Genomic DNA, 18,099 nt, shown 5'->3' with positions numbered 1-18,099 from the left:
GGTGTTAAAGGGCTCATGTCCAGAGACCCAAAGTGTGTCTTATACACAAGGAGACACACACCATATGTATACACATAGACAATGTATACATTGTGTTTAGGCTAGGCATACCTGATTCTTTCCATAGTATCGTAAATGTCTTTCATGTGTGTCTCATCAAAAATTGGTGATATCCTAAAAAAGGTAGTACAGTAATAAGACTTTTTACAACTGAGTTCTTTGATAGATTTAAAATATTTGTCCTGAGATCTTTTCTGACTGGGAAGTTGTTATTTCAAATTAAAGCAGATCCTGCCAGAGCAGTCTACAGACCACTTTGGGATTATTATTTTTTAGTATAATCATTGTGGGTCAGCAGGTGAATTGAATCTTTGTTTATATGCAAAGGTAGAACACAATTACATCCTCAGATCAATATTTTAAGTGTAAATAATGGTATTTGGTTTGCAACATTTTTATTGTTCTGCCTTGAAGTTCATATTTTTTCTGGGTGAGATTTCTGTTTCACATTAAGGAAGCTATATGGTTTATCTTAAAAGTCATTGTCTAATATTGCTAGTTTTACCTTCTGAAAATCCTTCTGGTTGGTAAAATCGTACATTTCATGTGTTAGCTGCATCTGCAGGAAAGGAGAAATCAGTCGATTCTGGGTAGGTTTTTGTCATTTACATCGTGGAGACCCAGGTTTGATCCCTGGGTGGGAAGATCCCCTGGACAAGGGAATGGCTATCCATTCCAATATTGCCTGGAGAATGCCATGGACAGAGGAGTATGGTGGGCTACACAGTCCATGGGGTCACTAAGACGCAACTGAGCAACACTCACTTTCCTGGTTTTTTAAAAATATTTGCTCTAGTTAAATCACTGCTATGAAACATAAGTCTGATACAAACTTTCAATCAGGTATAAGGATAAATGATCCTTTATCATAAAGTGTCACTTTATTACACATTAATTGCTCCTTAACACCATTTTGAAGTTCCTTTAAGGGACTGTACAGTGTGAATTAAGGATCACCACATGGCATGGAATCAGCATAAAGCCCGACTTGACATCTAAGTTTCTCTTTCAATTCTCATTTTGTATATTCTAGTTTGTGCTCTTTATTAAAATATCTCCCTATTTAGCAGGGAGACTTTTATTAAGCTATTTTTTGCTGCATTCAAGCAATTCTTCAGACACAGAAGATACCAGTCACCACCCCATGGATAACTGCACGTTTCTGTTCTGTCCTGAACTCAAAACAAGCAGGTCTAACACTTGGCAATGTTCCTCAGCCAGAACCAGTTTGGAGGAGAGACCTGATGGCAGGACTTGTGGAGCTCAAAGCTGTTCCCGAGCAGAGCTATGGATAACTTCACTCCCAGGTCCTGGGTGCGGTGGGGAAGCTTTACATTCCTGGATAATAAGGACTTTCGGTGAAGGAGGGAACTGGGACTTTTGTGAGACCAAAGTAACTACCTACTCCAGGTCTTTTGTCTCTAAGAAGGCCTGTAATTGGCTTCCCGGGTGGCTCAGTGATAAATAATCTGCCTGCAGTTCAGGAGCTGCAGGAGACACAGGTTTGACCCAGTATTCTTGCCTGGAGACAAGAGGACAGAGGACATGGACAGAGGAGCCTGGCAGGCTTCAGTCCATAGGGTCACATAGAGCCGGACTTGACTGAAGTGACTTAGCAAAATACACACATGCACAGGCCTGTAGTTGGCTGTGAAGGAAAAGTCAAGAGGACAGGACAAGTGGCCAGGCCTGGATGAGCAGAGGAGTTTTCCTTAATCAACTTGTTCATTTTACCAAGGATGAGTAACCAGTAGAGAGAGAGGTTGGAGAATTAGAGGCTAATTGATGATTTGAGGTATCTAAGAGTTTGGGGAGGCATGTAGGAGTACAAACTGTTTATTTCATATTGTTACTGAGAACCTGCTGGGAGCTAGGCGCTTGCTGGGAAAGAAGTAGTAAGAAAATCAGATGTCTCTACTATCATGGGCCTTCAAGAAATTTCAGGAGAGAAACATAAATGTCTATACTGCTTCTGAGTCAACACCTACAGTACGAGACAGTAAATACCATGTGGTATTTACCAGTGCTAATTTTTTTTAAGAATTTATTATTTTTTTAACCTGCACTAATAAACAATCTGGAAAAAAATAATCTGAGGGCTATATGTGCTGTGTGCTGGTAAAGACATATTCATCAGAACTTTAAGATTTTTATGTTACCTTTTTATAGAGAAGCTATTAAAAATGAAAATGTTTATCTGAACATTTAAAAATACTTAATATCAACTGATTACCTTCATGGTGCTACAACCAAAGAGAGAAAACATTTTTCTTAAAAGTTTTCAAAGAAAAAACCATGGATCCCCAAATCTGTGTTTTTTTTTGACCTGTTATCCTATACAGAGTATTTTCCCTTGTTAACCATCTGAAGCCTAAAAATAAGATGTTTTCTATTGTCACCATAATCCACAGAATTATACCACATGTGCAGAGATAAATAACTGATATGTAGGAGATTTAACACTATAAAAACGCTATGAGGGAATTCCCTGGAGGTCCAATAGTTAGGACTCCAAACTTTCACTGCTGAGGATGCTGGTTTGATCCCTGGTTGGGGAACCTAAGATCTCAACAGCCAAAAAAAATTTTTTTTAATTAAAAAAGAGAAAAAACTGTGAGATGCAAAAAATGATTTAAGGATCTGTTGTAACAATATTTTGTGAGGAAAAGTAGAATGCTATAGTGTTTATATTCATTGAATCTCAGGAAAAATTAGAGTCCAAAAAAGAAGAGTTAACTACAATATTCATTATCACTGCACCCAGCAACCTTGCCCCAGTAAACTGGGGAGCGAGGTAAAGGAACAGGAAAGCGACAGCCACAGTTACGGCAGGTCGAGGAGAAAGAAAGAACTTTAGTTTATCTCTGAAATCTTGCCTGGTTTCATGAAATATACCACCGACAAATGAAAAGGGCTTATCATCGTCACAAAGGCCTGGCTTTTTACAGTGAGTTGATAAAGGTTGCCATATTTAAGAACTTACTATAAAGCAAATCCATACCTTCAAATAAAATCTATTGACTTCCTTATGTGAGGAGGGAATTAAAATACGGGTAGAGAACAAATCCAACATCTGTTTCTAGGACCATTCTTCTTGCAGAGTAACCCAGATCGCAGGAGGAAGTCCTTTTAAATCCTTATTTGTACTGAGTTTACCCATAAAATACATGTTCATTTAAAAAACTTGAGGGGTAACATGTGAAAGTAAAGTATGACATGAAAATATCACTTTTATGGAGAGAAAAACCAAATAAAGCAACAGGAGTTGTTTTAAAAGATGCTTTGTGTTTATTACTTCTTATTTTTGTTTCCACCAATAAAGCAGAACAGGGATCAGCAAAATTTCCATAGATATTTGGGGCTCTGGGAGCTACAGAGTTGCTGCCACAAACCTGCCTTTGCAGTGTGAAGCCTGTAGTACATGCGGGTGACCAGTTGTACTCCACGGCCACATGCAAAGGGACCCAGGAGGGAAACGTGAGCAAGTTGACTTGCAAGGGAGCCAGGAGACCTCTGACGGCTGGAGGCCAAGCGTGCTGTTTTCCCGTTGGCAGGGTCTTGAAAGGTGGTCCCCAGGGCGAGTCAGGGGTGCAGGTCATGGAGACAGCGTGCATTCTGGGCGCATGGCTGGAGCAGAGGCCATTGGATATCCTCTCCCCCTCACTGCTTACCCACCAGCACCACACGGCAGCCTGAGCCAGTGACAGTCACCCTTCCTGCCTGCAAAGGCCCTCAGGTGCCCTCTTCCAACAGAGCCTGGATTCGCGCTTCCGTGAGGAAGACGGGCCCAGAAGAACGCCAACTATTATCACGGAGCCCACCCTGACATTGGAATTTGGGGCTCAGAAGCAATACATTTAAAACTGGCACGGAGAGCATAAAGAAAACTCAATCTTTTTACTTCCACTATCACAACCTAGTTATAAAATTGTCAGCACAAACCTCCTTTCGTGAAAATATATAGAATATTGCTCAAGCTCTTTCTGTCAGGGAGTTAGTCACTAGGGTAGGAGTATTAGCTGATGATAAAATTTATGTGTGTCACTTTTGCTCTTTTTCAAAAGAAATTTATTGGAGTATAGTTGATTTACAATGTTGTGTTAGTTTCAGGTGTATAGCAAAGTGCTTCAGTTATAGGTATACATATATCCACTCTTTTTTAGATTCTTTTCCCATATAGGTCATTACAGAGTATTGAGTAGAGTTCCCTGTGCTATATAGCAGGTCCTTATTACTTATCTATTTTATATATATAGTAATGTGTATACATTAATTCCTGGAGAAGGCAATGGCACCCCACTCCAGTGCTCTTGCCTGGAAAATCCCATGGACGGAGGAGCCTGGTGGGCTGCAGTCCATGGGGTTGCTAAGAGTCAGACACGACTGAGAGCTTTCACTTTCACTTTTCACTTTCGTGCATTGGAGAAGGAAATGACAACCCACTCCAGTGTTCTTGCCTGGAGAAGCCCAGGGATGGGGGAGCCTGGTGGGCTGCCGTCTTGGGGGTCGCACAGAGTCGGACACGACTGAAGTGACTTAGCAGCAGCAGCGTACATTAATTCCAGTCTCCAAATTTATCCTTCCCCTCTTTACCCTGTGGCAATCATATTAGCTTACAGGTATTAGCTGATGATAGAATTTGTGTGTGTGTGATTTTTGTTCTCAAAAAATCTCACGAGAACTGCAGTTGACTGGCCGACTCTGTTAGGGGGTTGTTAAACAGAACAAAGCTAAAAACTGAGAAATAAGCAAAAAATATAAATACTCAGAAACTCTGACAGAGACAGTGGTACTCACTAAAAAAAATTCCTGTGCGCTTCTGCATTTTCCAGGTTTCTTTACAGTGAGATTAAGCATGAACTAGTTCTTTGCAGAAGCAAAGTAGGGTGGGTGTGAGTTCCCTGTATTCCAACCCGGTGCTGACGGAAGAGACAGAAAGGACTGCTGCAGAGGTGACAACTGGCATATCTATGAAAACACGGCAGAACAGGCTGCCATCTATAAACTTTATCGACTTCATTTAAGGACTACTTATGTGGGAAACTTCAGGAACACAGGAATTCCATCTAGCCTGTTTGCTCTTACTAGAACGCTGAGTATCAAGGGTTTTGTGTAAACTCTCGGGTAACCTTTGTCTCCTGGAATGGTCGGGTGATATTCCGCATGGCAGAGGGTGCCGGCTCACGTTATATTTGAACAACTAAGGGTCTGCTGCTCCAGATTCCCTGTTTACATGATTCCACCGTGTTCTATGTCCCCAGGAGGCTGAACTATAGAGACTGCCTCAACAGGTTTTCTTAGCTTTTGGCATCCTTTTAGGCTGGGTGATAAACAGGGTATGGGAGGGAGGGAGGAATATGAGGTCATGGAATTAAGAATGCCCCGGGCCCTCCCCGCACGGCTGCCACGGGTTAACCTTCCCTGACTCCCCGTCACTCGGGCCCCTCACACTACCTACTGCTCCCGGGTCTGCCGGCCGTTCCCCTTGACCCCATCAGCCGAGGGGTGGGAGCGGAGCCCGGCTGTCACCGTTTCTTCCATGTGCTCTCCTTGCACGCTGCTTACATCACCGTCAGCAGTCCTTTTATTAAATTGTCCTCAAATCACCACATTTGGGTATGCCATCTGTTTCTGGCAGGATCCTGGCTGACTTAGCATCTGAATAAATATAGGATGTATTGAATAAATAATATACGAGAGAGAGAAGTGACTGAATACAGATAACAAATGTGCTAATATTATAAAACTCTCAGAATAGTGTTTGCTGTGTTTAGTTGCTCAACCATATCCAACGCTTTGTGACCCCATGGACTGTAGCCTGCTGGGCTCCTCTGTCCATGAGATTCTCCAGGCAAGAATACTGGAGTGAGTTGCATGCCCTCCTCCAGGGCATCTTCCTGGCCCAGAGATCAAACCTGGCTCTCTTGTCTCCTGCATTGGCAGCTGGGTTCTTTAACACTAGCGCCACCTGGGAAGCTCGGAACTGCTTTACATGTATTCATTTATTTAATCCTCACAACAGCCCTGTGAGGCAGCTGTCATTTTACAGATGTGCCCACTGAGGTAAAGAATGATGTGATCATTTGCTTGGGGTTACACAACTAAGGGAGCAGAAACTCAAACCTCAGCAGTGGACTGGGGAGGGCGGTGTGGAATGAAGGGAATTGGCCTAGGGTGGAACAGCTGGGGATGAAACTCCAGGGAGATAACCTATGGTGATCTTAAGTAGGTAGGTGAAGTTCGATGCTCAGGAGGCAGGTGGGGGCTGCACACCATAAATACAAAAGGGAAGGGGAAAATTGAAGGAGAAAATCGAAGCTAATACTCACAACAATAGCAATAACTTATCGAGGTCTTACTATACTAGACACTAAAAGCCTTATGATAAGGAAGACACAGTTTTACTCCACTTTTATACATGAGAAAACCAAGACTTAGCAAGCTTATAAATAAATGCCTAGATTTCTACTGGTGTGAATGCTTTTTTTTTTTGCTGGCATGAGTTCAAATGAGAATAACTTACTGGTTTCTACTTGGGCTGGAAAATGGGAAGAAGGATATTGGAAGAGGGAGAAAAGTGAGTGGTTATGGTATTTACTTGATATATTTAGTTAAACATTGGGCTGGCCAAAAAAAGTTTGTTCAGGTTTTTCGTACCATCTGATGGAAAAATCCGAAAGAATTTTTTAGCCAACCCAATACATAAAAATTATGCACAATTTTATGTATATAAAGTATATATAAATGTAATTTAAATTTAAAACAATTTATTGTTAGAAGTACATGGATCATCACATGAAAAACAGCAAGACATTGTGTCCCCTATATGAACACACAAAAAGATAAATTCAAGAGAAAAAATTCCTTGACAAACATAGGGGGATGGTGTCAGAGGATCTGAAGTACATAAAGTGGGACTTTCAAAGTTTAAAGTACTTAAACATGGGACTGAAATACCCATAGTCAGTAGTTCCCTCTTTCAAGTGGTGCTTGGACATTGCCAACATCTACCCTGGATATCTCTGTCTACTTCCGCTGGTCAGCAAGCCCTCTTCTCTGGGTCACATTTTTTTTTTCTTCAGCTTTGAGAGAGGGGCAAGCAGCCCATGACAGATCGAAACTGGCCTGGACCATCAGCTAGATCTTGCTGTTGCTAGGAGTTGGCCTGACATAGCTGCACCATAGTATTCTGTGAAACAGAACCATTTCACACCACACCAACACCACACACAGCCATTCTGCCATGAAAAACTGAAATGAAAACAAGAGTTCTCTGTATCACACTGTTGCTTTGTCGCTCAGGTGTGTCTGACTCTGCGACCCCATGGACTGTAGCCTGCCAGGCTCCTCTGTCCATGAGATTCTCCAGGCAAGAATACTGGAGTGGGCTGCCAGCTCCTCCTCCAGGGGATTCTCCTGACTCAGGGATCGAACCCAAGTTTCCTACATCTCCTGGCAGGCAGACTCTTCACCGCTGAGCCCATCAGGGAAGCCCTCTCTCTGCATCATGTTTGTGTTAGTTATTCAGTCATTGTCTGACTCTTTGTGACCCCATGAACTGTAGCCCTCCAGACTCCTGTGTTCATGGGATTCTCCAGGTAAGAAAACTGGAGTGGGTTGCCATTCCATTCTCCAGGGGATCTTTCCAACCCAGGGATCAAACCTGGGTCACCTGCATTGCAGGTGGATTCTTTACCATCTGAGCCACCAGGGAAGTCCCTCTGTATCATAGCTGAACACATACACACACACAAAACATGAGCATTGTCCAAACCACAAAAATACGAGCATTGTCCAAACCCCCAAAATGACCAGGGACTCGTGGGCGGGCACATATGCATTAGCATCTTCACCTATTACAGCTTTAGCCTCATTTCCTTCCTTGTGCTTGATTAGCTGTTTTAAGACACCAAATCTAAGACTTATCTCCTCTGTTTCCGACAGTATGGAATCCTGGGCAAAGTCCCAGCCCTATAATCTATACACAAACTCCAGCCCTATAACTCTTCCCAATATTTTAATGAAACACCTCACACCTTCCCAGTATGTGTGCTCCCTGCTACAAAGAGCAATAAACCCAACTTGTTAAAATACAGGTTTGTTCTTGGTTTGGCTGGAGGGTAAAGACAAAAGTACACACTCAGCTAAAGGGCTCATACTTGGACCAGGACTCTCAATTCAGCAATGTTGTGAACATCTGGGACCCCTTGTGATTCCCTCGGTAGGAGATGCCAGGGCTGGTAAGTTCATGTGCAAGCGAGTTCCTATAGTTTGCTGAAACACTGCAGTGTTGAGTCTGTTTTATTTCCCTGGGAATAAGACCTCTTAGAATTTGACTGATTAGTGTTCTTTAGTAAAACTGTTTTCAGTCTTCTATTTCCTGCTTTCATTATTGTTAGCTTGCTTAATAATTAGTGTTGTGTGTAAGAGGCACAGTCCATAGCATTAGAGGCTTAATAAGTCTGTTTTGGAGCTGAACCTCTGAGGGCTGAGTTCAGAAGTTCTCAGAACATGACCTTCCGGCCAATTTTGCTTCAGGTCACCGTTTCTAAATCGGATGAAGACTTCTTCATTCTGGTCTTTGTGTGTCTGAGAACTGCTCCATTTAGTTTTGTCTGCCTGGACCCACAACTAGTAATGACTGACCATTGGCCAGGTTCTTGGGATCAGAAGTTACACATATTTACAAACCATTATATTCCTCCTTGTCCGTTGTCACAATCTAAAACCTCACCTCCTCCAGGCCATACACTGACCTCTCTAATAGACTCAATTTCATCAGGAATATTTTAGAGCAGCAGTGACCACTTGGGCTTTTGACATGAAGATAGCTCATTTGAGATGCATTAATATTTCAAGACAGAAAGCAAATAAACCTTCATAAGCAGACTGCTTGTCTGGTTTGCCTAAAAGAAAGATAATTTTGTTTAATGTAGGGCTTATCCTTCCTTTGTTTCTATAATTTGGAGCAAAGTAGTGCTAACTTTTTAATTGCATGGCTTGATAAAATTATCAAAGACCCCAGTTACTACTGTTGCTTCTTATCCTGCATACAGATTTTTCAGAAGATAGGTAAGGTGGTCTGGTACTCCCATCTCTTTAAGAATTTTCCCTTTACATATATATATATATATATATACACACACACATAAAATATATATACATGTATACACACACACACATAAAATATATATACATGTATATACATATATATACACACATATATATAAAATATATATACATACATACATACATACATACATATATATATATATATATACACACACACACACACACACACATATGTTAAAATGGGGCTTCCCTGGTGGTTCGATGGTAAAGAATCTGCTTGCAATGCAGAAGACCAGGATTTGATCCCTGGGTTAGGAAGATCCACTAACTTCCTCACCTACTCCAGCATTCTTGCTGGAGAATCTCCATGGACAGAGGAGACTGGTGGGCTACAGTCCATGGGGTTGCAAAGAATTGGACACTACCGAGCGACTGACAGGCACACATATATTAAAATGTGTTTTTCAATACCTATAAACACTTTTTTCTCTCCTTGAAGAGAAAATGAAATAAAGCCTTACAGTGATAATTTCATATCTTCCTGAAGCCAGCTGGTTTCTTTTTTAAGTTTTGTTTTTTTTCTCTTACTCTCCATTTCCCTCTCATGGCAAACTAAGCACTTAAACATCAATTAATTAAGTTTGTCAGGGTCAAATTTCTCATGCTTTAATCATTCTAAAATACTTACATTGGCTATATGAATTAATAAATTGCTCTAACACAATACTGTAAATCAACTATACATCAATAAAAAAATAAGTTGCCACTGTTTATATAACTTAAGATTAAAACAATTAAAATTAAAACTGATCAAAGTTAAAATATGTAAAAAGCTTTTTAAATAAATGGGATGATAACAAAAGATGTATTTTTAAATGGTTCTTTGCCAATATTCTTCTGGGCTTTTTCAAAAAAGTGGTTTTTTGTCACCACAGATATATACCTCTAATTTCTGTATGTGCAGTGTGAAAATGCAAAGGGGAAAAGTACATCTCCATTCCAGGGCCACTAGCACTCACTGGGTCATTATTGTTTAGTCTCTAAGTCATGTCCAACTCTTTTGTGACCTCATGGACTGTAGCCCACCAAGGCTCCTCCGTCCATGGAATTTCCCAGACAAGAATAGGGGAGCAGGTTGCCATTTCCTTCTCCAGGGGATCTCCCTGACCCAGGAATCAAACCCACATCTCCTGCACTGGCAGGCAGATTCTTTACTGCTGAGTCACCAGGGAAGCTTCTGGGTAGGAAAATGTAATAACTTTTATAGAACATATCCCAGTTGTATGTAAAAGTAAAGGCAACTTAGGTAGAGTCAGGGAGCACAGTGATAGATCCAAATTGTGAAAAATCTCTACCCCTTGATGCTTTCTCCAGGCCACGTCCTCTCTCATCTCTGAATGGCTCCTCTTGCTTGACAGTGGATTAGACCTGTCCCATCCCCACTTGCCCTGTCTGCTGTTTCCTAGAGATTGACTGGTACATCTCTCTACATATACTCTCTACATCTATATTCCCTCTGGATGATTTTACCCATGCAGACCATTGTTAATCATGATTCCCAAGATTTTATCTCCAGGCCAGACCTTTTCCTCTGGTTACGCTTACATCTGGCCACAGGTACTGTCTGACTCCTGTACTTCCGTGCATGCTATCTTCCTAGCACAGCCTGTCACGTCAGACACACTTTTGCACTGGACTCATCTCAGGCACCACACTCCCCACCAGGCCAAGGGACACAGGTGTCTCTTCCCTGTACCTGTAACACCCTGAGCATCTCCTTTTCTTAACATGTGGTCTGCTAGATCATGATCATCTTTCTCATTACATTGTCATCATTTTTCTTGACAGTGGATTATCAATCATGGGCACAACATGTAATATACACTCAATAAATTGCTGAACAAATGGGTTCCATTTTTAATCTGAATGATACACTTAATCTATTAATTCCAAGCTAGGTTGTTTTTGGACCGGGAGATACAAATTCAGGTTCACAAAGTTAATTTTGCTATTTATGACTCTTTTCTGTTCTAGACTGAGTTGTAGATGTTCTATAATTAGTAAACAGCCACCAAGCTTGTTTTTAGGTGAGATATCCAAAAAATCACAGAATTACTAGAATGCCAGATGTTTATTACCTTCAATAGGTCTCATCACGACTGCCACTGCTCTAAATCCAGCTTCACACACTATTAGTTACTATTCATTGAGTGCATTTCTATAGGGGAAACTCGGTGCCTTCATTCATATTATCTCTAATCTTCCTCTAAACTCACTGATGTAACTCTATTATGCCCAGTTAATAGATGAAACTGACATTTAAAGAAATTGAGTAGCATTTCCAAAATCACTCAGCTACTGAGGAGATGAGTGGATTTCAACCCAAGTCTCATTCCAAGAGAGTAAGTTCTTAAATATTGTGGCGTATGACCTTTCAACCACTGGAAAGAAATTTGTGAAGAGTTTGCGTATAGTCATCACCAATTATGGGGCCAGACTAAACCTTTTGATTCCAGGCAGGTAAAACTAAGCAGACCAGTTCTCAGAGACACAAAGACAAGACTGGCCCTGCAGGAAAAGCAAAGAGGAACAAATCCTGGCCAAGTCACAACGAGCCACACTGAATGGCTTATCTCCATGGGAAAGTGCATATGTGTCTACACACACAACTGTGGATTAGAAATCTACTAAAGACCAGAATTCAGGCCTCACCAGTTTCTATCCTAAATCTTTTTCCACTGGGTCTCATGCTTGAAAAAAACATTGGCCTTTTAAGTTAATGATCATATATTGGCAAAAACTATTTATGCATAGCAGATTCACAGGCTGAATTGATTTGGCAAGGGGTATCCTCCTCAGAGGATGAGATGGTTGGATGGCATCACTAAAGAAATGGACATGAACCTGGGCCAGCTCCAGGAGATGGTGAGGGACAGGGAGGTCTGGCGTACTTCAGTCCATGGGTCCAAAAGAGTCAGACATGACTGAGCAACTGAACAACAACAACAAATGCATTTTTAACTGCCAATAAAGTATTCAGGTTTAAAAAGCTCTCAAAAACAGAAATGGTGAGGTTAAAATGGACTGACTGAATCATGCAGCAGGGGAAGTATTCGAGGGGAGCCTATGAATCTCTGGCACAGTGGTGGTTGAGATAGGGTGATAATGGGGTCGTCAGTGCACTGACATCTGTGAATCTTGCCTATTTTTATCTTCAGGTAACAGGGTGAGACTTCTGTGAAACTTTAGAGAGAAAAGTTTTTTTTTTATTATTTTATAAATGTCTTACCCTTATTTCCTTAGCATTTGGTAATAATCTTAGAGAGGCCTCAAATTTTTTAGGAAATTAAGACGTAAATGTCAAAACCAGCAACTGATAACACACTTTTTTTCTTCTTCACCATGCCACAAGGCAGTAATAAGAACTATTCCTAACAACTGGGCATTAAAAATAACAACAAAATATTCGTTAGTTACCTCTACTTTAACCTATAAAGGTAAGCCCATATCCCCGTAGAAACTGGTACTTCTATTTACTGAGCATCCAATATCTGGCATGGAATAAAGGAACAATCCCGGTCATCAAAATAGCTATTGTGACTACTTTACACGAGGAGGTCTTCCGAATAGGCAGGAAGTGGAATAAACAGTTGGACGCCTTGGAAACTGCCCGAGGTATGTACCCTTGGGGTCTATTCTCTTTTGGACGTAGGGGGCAATAACTTGCCTCCTAAAAGGGGTATGTGTGGCCTGACCTTTGTATATACTTCAAACTTGATCACAAGGGAGAAGTAATCCCAACATCCATTCCACAAGCAATAGAGACACAAGTAGTAGCAGAAGCCGAAGGGGAATCCTTTCTTTGATGGTCACTTATTTGTTTATCAGTTACCCAGAAAAAAAAAGTAAGCTTCAGGACTGAAAATCTAGTTGGTTTCATAGACCAGGGTACCCTCATCACCCGTGGCAGGGGTTAATAGCCATCTGTTACTCTGGCTAAGCCATGAGAAAATCACCATGGGAAAAGAATAAAAGCAAAATATAGCAATACAGCATAACCCAAATGAAAGTATGTCGGGTTGATCAGGTGGGGTTGTCATGCCCTACTAAGCTAAGGAAAAACATAGTGTGGACCTTGGAACACTGAGTCAGCACAAGTTCAGAACGCTGCTTGTGCACACACTAAGATGTTTTCCCAAGGCATATGTGGGTCTATGACCTCCAGTTAGGTGATAGCCCTTGTACAAGAAAATAACAAAGATAGCTTAAAGTAATCAATAAAATGGGAGATGTGACTGGGGACACAGGAGGCTGACTTCATCGTAGCACAACAGATACTTTCTGCTGGCCAAGACACTAAATAAAAGTGATGTGGCTCTGAGGAACAGGGCTCTTGACCCAAGAGGTCTTGAGTCCCCCGGTCCCATCTTTAAAATTTTAATTCTGTCTCTAGTGTCTTTTTCCCAAACTGTGCGGTTGACCACTTTCGATCCCTATCTGCTGTGCTGGCCACAGCAACCCATTACTGTGCATAGCACACAGAGTTTCTCAGTAAATGCTGGGGAAGAAATAAAAGTCCATGCCGAGAAAACGGGCCAACTACTACCATTGATGGTAGAAGACATATCCTTTTCTTTTCCCCAGAATGACATCAACTCTGACTTAAGAAAAACATGAATCTAAATATGTGAAATCTAAATAAAGGAGGATCTCTTTTGTAGGCCAGGAGGAAGCTTGTAGAAAAGGGGGAAATGGAAGGGTCAATCTAAGACAGACCAGGGTTGTTACTGTGTAACTTTTAAACATAAATTCCTGATGAGAAATGTTTCTCCCCATAACATCTGTCCTTGCCTTTTCTCACATCTCACATATTTATGAAAGCCTTACTGTGCCATTAAGCAACACAAACCCAATAGGTGTTGTTGGAATGCGGTCATTACCTCAGGCCCAGTGGTAGAACACAAGGGACCTTAAGAGGGGGATTTGTTGTTATAAAGCAAAATCAAACCAATTACCTTTCCAAAGGGATATGATATTGTGGAAATAAGACCACTATGAAGCTGGAAACTTGAGAAAGTCATTTTAAAAGCTCCTCAGGTATAGGTAACTCATGACTAAAGGCGCTGCACTATTACACAACATGAGTGTCAGCGCAACAAATTTCCAACTTCATGACTCAGGCTTCTGTACTACACATATTACTGGATGGTTCCTTCATTTTAAAGAAATGTGAACATAAGCGTGCACACAAAAATATCTAACACCCCAAACAAGAAAACAGAACAGCTGTCAGGCTAAGAAAAATCTGTTAAATTGGCACTCTGTCGTCAAAGCTACTCTTCCAAGCTGCAAAGTTATTCTCCCTTCTGAAAAGTGTGGCCGGACAGACAACCTCCTGCCCAAGACCACATCGTCATCACTATCTCTTTCCTAGAACTGGTTCCGGAACTGCCCTAAGAGGGCAGGGGAGCACAGGCCCTGGCAGGCGGATGTAAAAACAACTCGCCCAGCCTCATCCGCACCTACTCCGCGTCGCCTCTGCCTCCAGGCGAGCAGGGAGAGCCCCCGACTCTGTCCACCTCCACGCCAGTGGGTCCCTTCTGGTCTCCCTTTGTCCACCCGTAGCGCCTCGAGGGTGACTGCGGAACAAAGCTGCCCAGAAAGTGGCTCAAGCCGACCCACCAGTACCTCTTCCAAAGGTCTCCCGGTCGCCCCTGGGTCTCCCGGCAGGGCCCCGCGACTACACAGCTCTCTCGACCAGACGATTTTCACCGACTTTATTGGGCCCCCGACCCAGTTGGTCTCCTCGCCGCCCACCTCCCCACTAGATGGCTCCGGCCTTCCATAACATCAAGCATGTTCAAAAACACTGCGGGCGGGGCGTCTCTGGAGAGAGCCCTTGCTGGGGAAGCCGGCTCCCCTGTGGCGGCATCAGGGTCACTTGCTCTTCGTCTTCTGACTCTCCGTCTTCTTGGGCAGCAGCACGGCCTGGATGTTGGGCAGGACGCCGCCCTGAGCGATGGTCACTTTCCCCAGAAGCTTGTTTAGCTCTTCGTCGTTGCGGATGGCGAGCTGCAGGTGGCGAGGGATTATCCTGGTCTTCTTGTTGTCCCGCGCGGCGTTGCCAGCCAACTCCAGGATCTCCGCCGTCAGGTATTCCAACACCGCGGCCAGGTACACCGGCGCCCCGGCGCCCACTCGCTCAGCGTAGTTACCCTTGCGTAGCAGTCTGTGCACTCGGCCCACTGGGAACTGCAGGCCCGCGCGGGAGGACCTGGACTTGGCCTTTGCCCGCACTTTGCCGCCCTGCTTTCCACGACCAGACATGTTTGTCTCTCGCCTAAAACTCCAGCGAGAGGAAAAAACCAGCGATCCGGTTGCTAGTACAGGAATGCAACGTACCACACCGGAACTGCCTCTACCAACACTTTGCTGACACTAGGCTGCGCCTTCCCATTGGGCTCCGCAACATCCTTGGCTCCGGTGACCAATGACAGGCAGGCTCTGCTCCCAATTAGCACGCTGGCAGAGGGACCGCCTTCTCCAGCTCTCTCCAATCAAAAGAGCAAACTGCTAAGCCCTCATTTACATAACAGCTCTTATGAATACCTAGGTGCGCGTGTTCCATGGTTGGGATTCCTTTGAATTTATTGAGTTCGATTGAATATTTAGCGGATTCTGAGGTTTCAACGTCCTCTGTCGCTCTCAGGGAAAGAATGTCTTAAGAATTAAGGAACCCGTGATAAGAAACAGAAAAATCAGGAAGGAGAGTTACTCCTTAGTTAACTTAGTCAACAAATACTAAGCACTCAAATCAAGAAATGCCTCTAGCAGTTCGGGCTGGGTATGCCCGAAATTTTTGACACATTACTTTTATTATTATTGACAAAAAAAAAAAAAATCCTTGTAAGCAAAAGAGATCTCTAACTTGAAAATGTTCTAACCTTGACTTCTTAGTAAATACTTAAAAAAAAAAAACAAACTATTTTACCATTACAAGAATCCTGACTCTTCCAAACTCTTCTTTCTTTTGAATCAAGCATTAAAATCAAGAGGTACAATTCGACTATTTAGAACTTCCCCGCCGCCCCCCCCCCACCCCCAACCATCCAGTGTTCTGAGGGTTCTTTAATTCTGCCTTAATAATAACATTATATCTATTTTGTGCTATAGAGATGGGTGAGGATAGGTACATAATAAGCAAATATTTGCCATAAAGCTTTCCTACTGGAAAGGCTTATTCGTCAGGTCTAGGTACAGGGAACACAATTTACCAATATAGTCATTCCTCATGGTGTTAAGTACCTGGGAAAGAGTTATGAATCATACTTAAATACTGCCTTTTTTCCCAGTATGAACCTTTTGGGAAAACAGTCCTGTCTCCTAGAGTGGTGACACTACTCAAAGTTACGTTTTTCTCAAGGGATTTCTTAAGAAACGAGAACCTCCTGATTTAAAGCCATGATCATGGCATCCATTATTTCACAAGAACTTCGAGTTTTAATGAAATAAGAATGTTACATTGTTTTAACTAATCACAGAAATTGTCATTTGAGAAGCAAAACCCCGTGCTTGGGCTGGGGGTAGGGGACGGAGGAAGCAGTAAGACCTGCAAATTGTCCAGAAGAAGCTGCAAGAGAAAAGTCGGCGGTGGGGGTGGGGGTGGGGAGGAAGGGGTAAGGTTAAACTTTTTGAAAAGATTTTAATTTTTTCTTCACGGGGCCACAAAAGAGAAAAAGAACGATTGAAAAATTTCCTCTACCCCAACTGGTGACTTTAAAAGACTCACAGGTGTAAAACAACTGCTTTGAAATTTAAAAAGTAGTAAAGCATTCCCAGTTCCTATTGAGTTTCAAATTAGTCTAAGAATTGTATTATAAAAGTGTGCATTTCGTTTGAAAACTATAAAAATAGAATTCCCGCGCGCTAGAGAGAGGCGGGGGCGGACGAGGTGGAGCAAAGAGAGAAGGGAAACGCAGCACTCACTGGATCTGGCCTACCGTTTTTTAAGTGTGGAAAAAACGGCAATATAATTTCTATCGAGTCTTTCCTCAATTTCATGGCAAAAATAACAAAAAGTTTTCCCAAATAAGCAACCGAAAAATTTTGTAGGGAGGCGATTAAAAAAAAACACAAAAAATCCTCATGGGGACTTAGCTCCGCCCACTACCTTGAGGTTTTCAACTAGGTCCGCTGTAAGGATATATAAGCCCAGGTTCCTCACTCCCCTAACTGTTACGAACTTGGTTTACGCGGCTATCGTTTAGTCAGTGTTGAAGATGTCTGGCAGGGGCAAGGGTGGTAAAGGGCTGGGGAAGGGAGGTGCCAAGCGTCATCGGAAGGTCTTACGGGACAACATCCAGGGCATTACGAAGCCCGCAATTCGCCGTCTGGCCCGCCGTGGTGGTGTCAAGCGCATCTCAGGGCTCATCTACGAGGAGACCCGTGGAGTGCTCAAAGTGTTCTTGGAAAATGTGATCCGCGATGCAGTGACATACACGGAGCACGCCAAGCGCAAGACGGTCACGGCCATGGATGTGGTGTATGCTCTGAAACGCCAGGGCCGCACTCTCTACGGCTTCGGTGGCTGAGCTGTGCCTGCGGCTTATCAGATTACAAAAGGCCCTTTTTAGGGCCACCAAAACCTCAAAAAAAGGGTTGATAACGCTTAAGGTCCCTGGTGAATGTGCAAATAGGTGCTTCAGAGGAGGATCTACGATTGCAGTTGTCCGGACGGATGATTCGGGGTTAGGCTTGAGGTTAGGGGAGGTGTGAGCAGCAAAGCTCGCAGGGCCCGCGCTAGGCACATAGCCTGGGAAATGCATCTCAGGGCAGTAAGCGATCTTCCCGTTTGTTTCCGACGCTGCCGTGCTGAGTTTGGACTCCGTTTGGGAAACAGGTATCGTCAATTTAGAAATGGGTGTTTTGGGAGCGAATGCCGCTGGACCTGAGCTTATGTAGAGTAAC

General features: G+C 42.9%; 3 protein-coding genes across 3 annotated transcripts in view; 1 reads left to right on the top strand and 2 right to left on the bottom strand.

Annotated features, from left to right (window-relative positions):
• Positions 1 to 14,859, bottom strand: part of C21H12orf60 (chromosome 21 C12orf60 homolog) — a 46,744-nt gene extending 31,885 nt beyond the window's left edge. Inside the window, exon 1 of the mRNA XM_043440210.1 lies at positions 14,821 to 14,859. The gene's annotated coding sequence lies outside the window, so the exon portion shown is untranslated. The remainder of the gene's footprint in view (positions 1 to 14,820) is intronic.
• A 33-nt stretch (positions 14,860 to 14,892) lies between these two features.
• On the bottom strand, positions 14,893 to 15,609 carry LOC122423300 (histone H2A.J). The gene has a single exon (XM_043440217.1). The coding sequence runs from the start codon at positions 15,457 to 15,459 to the stop codon at positions 15,070 to 15,072; it is 390 nt and encodes a 129-aa protein (XP_043296152.1). The 5' UTR covers positions 15,460 to 15,609; the 3' UTR covers positions 14,893 to 15,069.
• Positions 15,610 to 17,372: 1,763 nt separating this feature from the next.
• On the top strand, positions 17,373 to 17,776 carry LOC122423820 (histone H4). Its single transcript, XM_043441246.1, has one exon. It carries the CDS (start codon positions 17,412 to 17,414, stop codon positions 17,721 to 17,723), a length of 312 nt encoding a protein of 103 aa, XP_043297181.1. The 5' UTR covers positions 17,373 to 17,411; the 3' UTR covers positions 17,724 to 17,776.
• The last annotated feature ends 323 nt before the right edge of the window (positions 17,777 to 18,099 follow it).

Source organism: Cervus canadensis, chromosome 21 (genome assembly GCF_019320065.1).
Source record: "Cervus canadensis isolate Bull #8, Minnesota chromosome 21, ASM1932006v1, whole genome shotgun sequence".
NCBI classification, from domain to species: domain Eukaryota; kingdom Metazoa; phylum Chordata; class Mammalia; order Artiodactyla; family Cervidae; genus Cervus; species Cervus canadensis.
Note: the sequence above shows the minus strand (reverse complement) of the source record. Positions and strands in the feature narration are given on the sequence as shown.